Source organism: Morus notabilis, unplaced genomic scaffold, assembly GCF_000414095.1.
Source record: "Morus notabilis unplaced genomic scaffold, ASM41409v2 Scaffold879, whole genome shotgun sequence".
In the NCBI taxonomy this organism is placed as follows: domain Eukaryota; kingdom Viridiplantae; phylum Streptophyta; class Magnoliopsida; order Rosales; family Moraceae; genus Morus; species Morus notabilis.
Window position 1 is genome coordinate 200,335 of NW_010366660.1, and position 1,397 is coordinate 201,731.

General features: G+C 35.7%; 1 protein-coding gene across 1 annotated transcript in view; it reads left to right on the top strand.

Moving 5' to 3' along the window:
• The window catches only part of LOC21395100 (reticulocalbin-2), a 7,388-nt gene that overhangs the window by 3,648 nt on the left and 2,343 nt on the right, over positions 1 to 1,397 (top strand). The window contains exon 2 of the mRNA XM_010110937.2: positions 1,190 to 1,295. Within this exon, the coding sequence (XP_010109239.2) occupies positions 1,190 to 1,295 (106 nt within the window). The remainder of the gene's footprint in view (positions 1 to 1,189; positions 1,296 to 1,397) is intronic.

The following is a 1,397-nucleotide window of genomic DNA, read 5'->3' on the forward strand; positions in this document are numbered from 1 at the left end:
GGGGAACTCCTTTTTTTTTTTTTTTTTTTTTTGGGCTATTCGGCATGGTATTATATTGACTTGTATTTTGGTTTAAACTACGGCTCAACTTAAACTTATCATGATACTTGGTCCGTAGTCGTTAGACTCTTCTTTTATTTTTTCTTTTCTCTCTTCTTTAGGTTGCGATGTTTTGTTTTTATTTTTTTAAGTTTCTTTGGTGTTCCTTGTACTTTTGAGACTCTAGTGTTTCTTACTTAGCAGCTGTCATATATGTATTATTTTTTCAATTTGATTTAACTTTTGACAATATTTAATACAACTATGACGGTTAATGAGCAGCGAACATCGATGTTCTTAAAAAAGAGGGAGCATTAAGAAGGAACACCAGAGAAAGTCTTTTTTCTTTTGTCTGGGTGGTGGGAATTCTACCTCAAGGTTAATATTGAGATGATGGGAATAAGATTAATATTGAGATGATGTGAAAAGTAGGTAAAATTACCACTTATAAAAGTCCAGTTATTGACCCATGAGCTCGAATCTTTCTCCATTTTTTTTTAAAAAAAAGCTCAAATCTTTCTATTATAGTTTCGTATTGAATATTAACCCCCTAAAAATGATATTCTGTTTTTTTTTTTTTTTTCCTTTTTTGGCTCTGGATGATATTCCTCTGATTCATTCGGAATTAGTACACTTTGCCAAGTCTGCTTTAGAGAAATGCCACTGAAACTGGGTTTTGAATTTGCATTTATTTTTTCCATGTAAAAAAAGTTCTTGCACAAAATGCGACACCAACAGATTAGAATACCACCAGATATACTCCTAATTGAATCATAGGAAGATGCGAGTAGTAGCCGCCGGTGAACACCGGGATACTTTCGTTAGGATCATGAGATGTAAATTGACATTGAGAAACAAACACCTTAATACTTGTTTCTATTTCTATGAGATGTAAAGACTTAGACGTAATTAATAGGATTTTGTTTTTAAAAATAATCTATTTAACACTACTAACTTCAATTTTATTAAGTAATTAGTTAAGAATTTCCTAATAATAAGGTGGCTTGGCTTGTGGTTGCCTTATCGGTCTTTTCTTACCCTACATACCCAAATATCTCCCTTAACAATAAGCCCAAATATAAGCGAGTACAGGCTATTATGTACCTTCCACTTTTAACTGTCAATAACTGTTTTTTTCCCACCTCCCCAGGTTGGTCTTTGAGACCAACACAGGAGGAGGAACAACTCAGCAATTCATCCCATGGCCCTTCGTCTTCCTTAAAGACTCAATTCTGTTCAAACCCCATCCTCCTGTGGTGCCAACAACATGGCGAAGGCAGTGGTCTATGTCCTTCTAGCCGCTGCCTTCTTCATCCTCCTCGTCTTGGGCCCCTCCAACAGCCGTCACCGCGGGCATC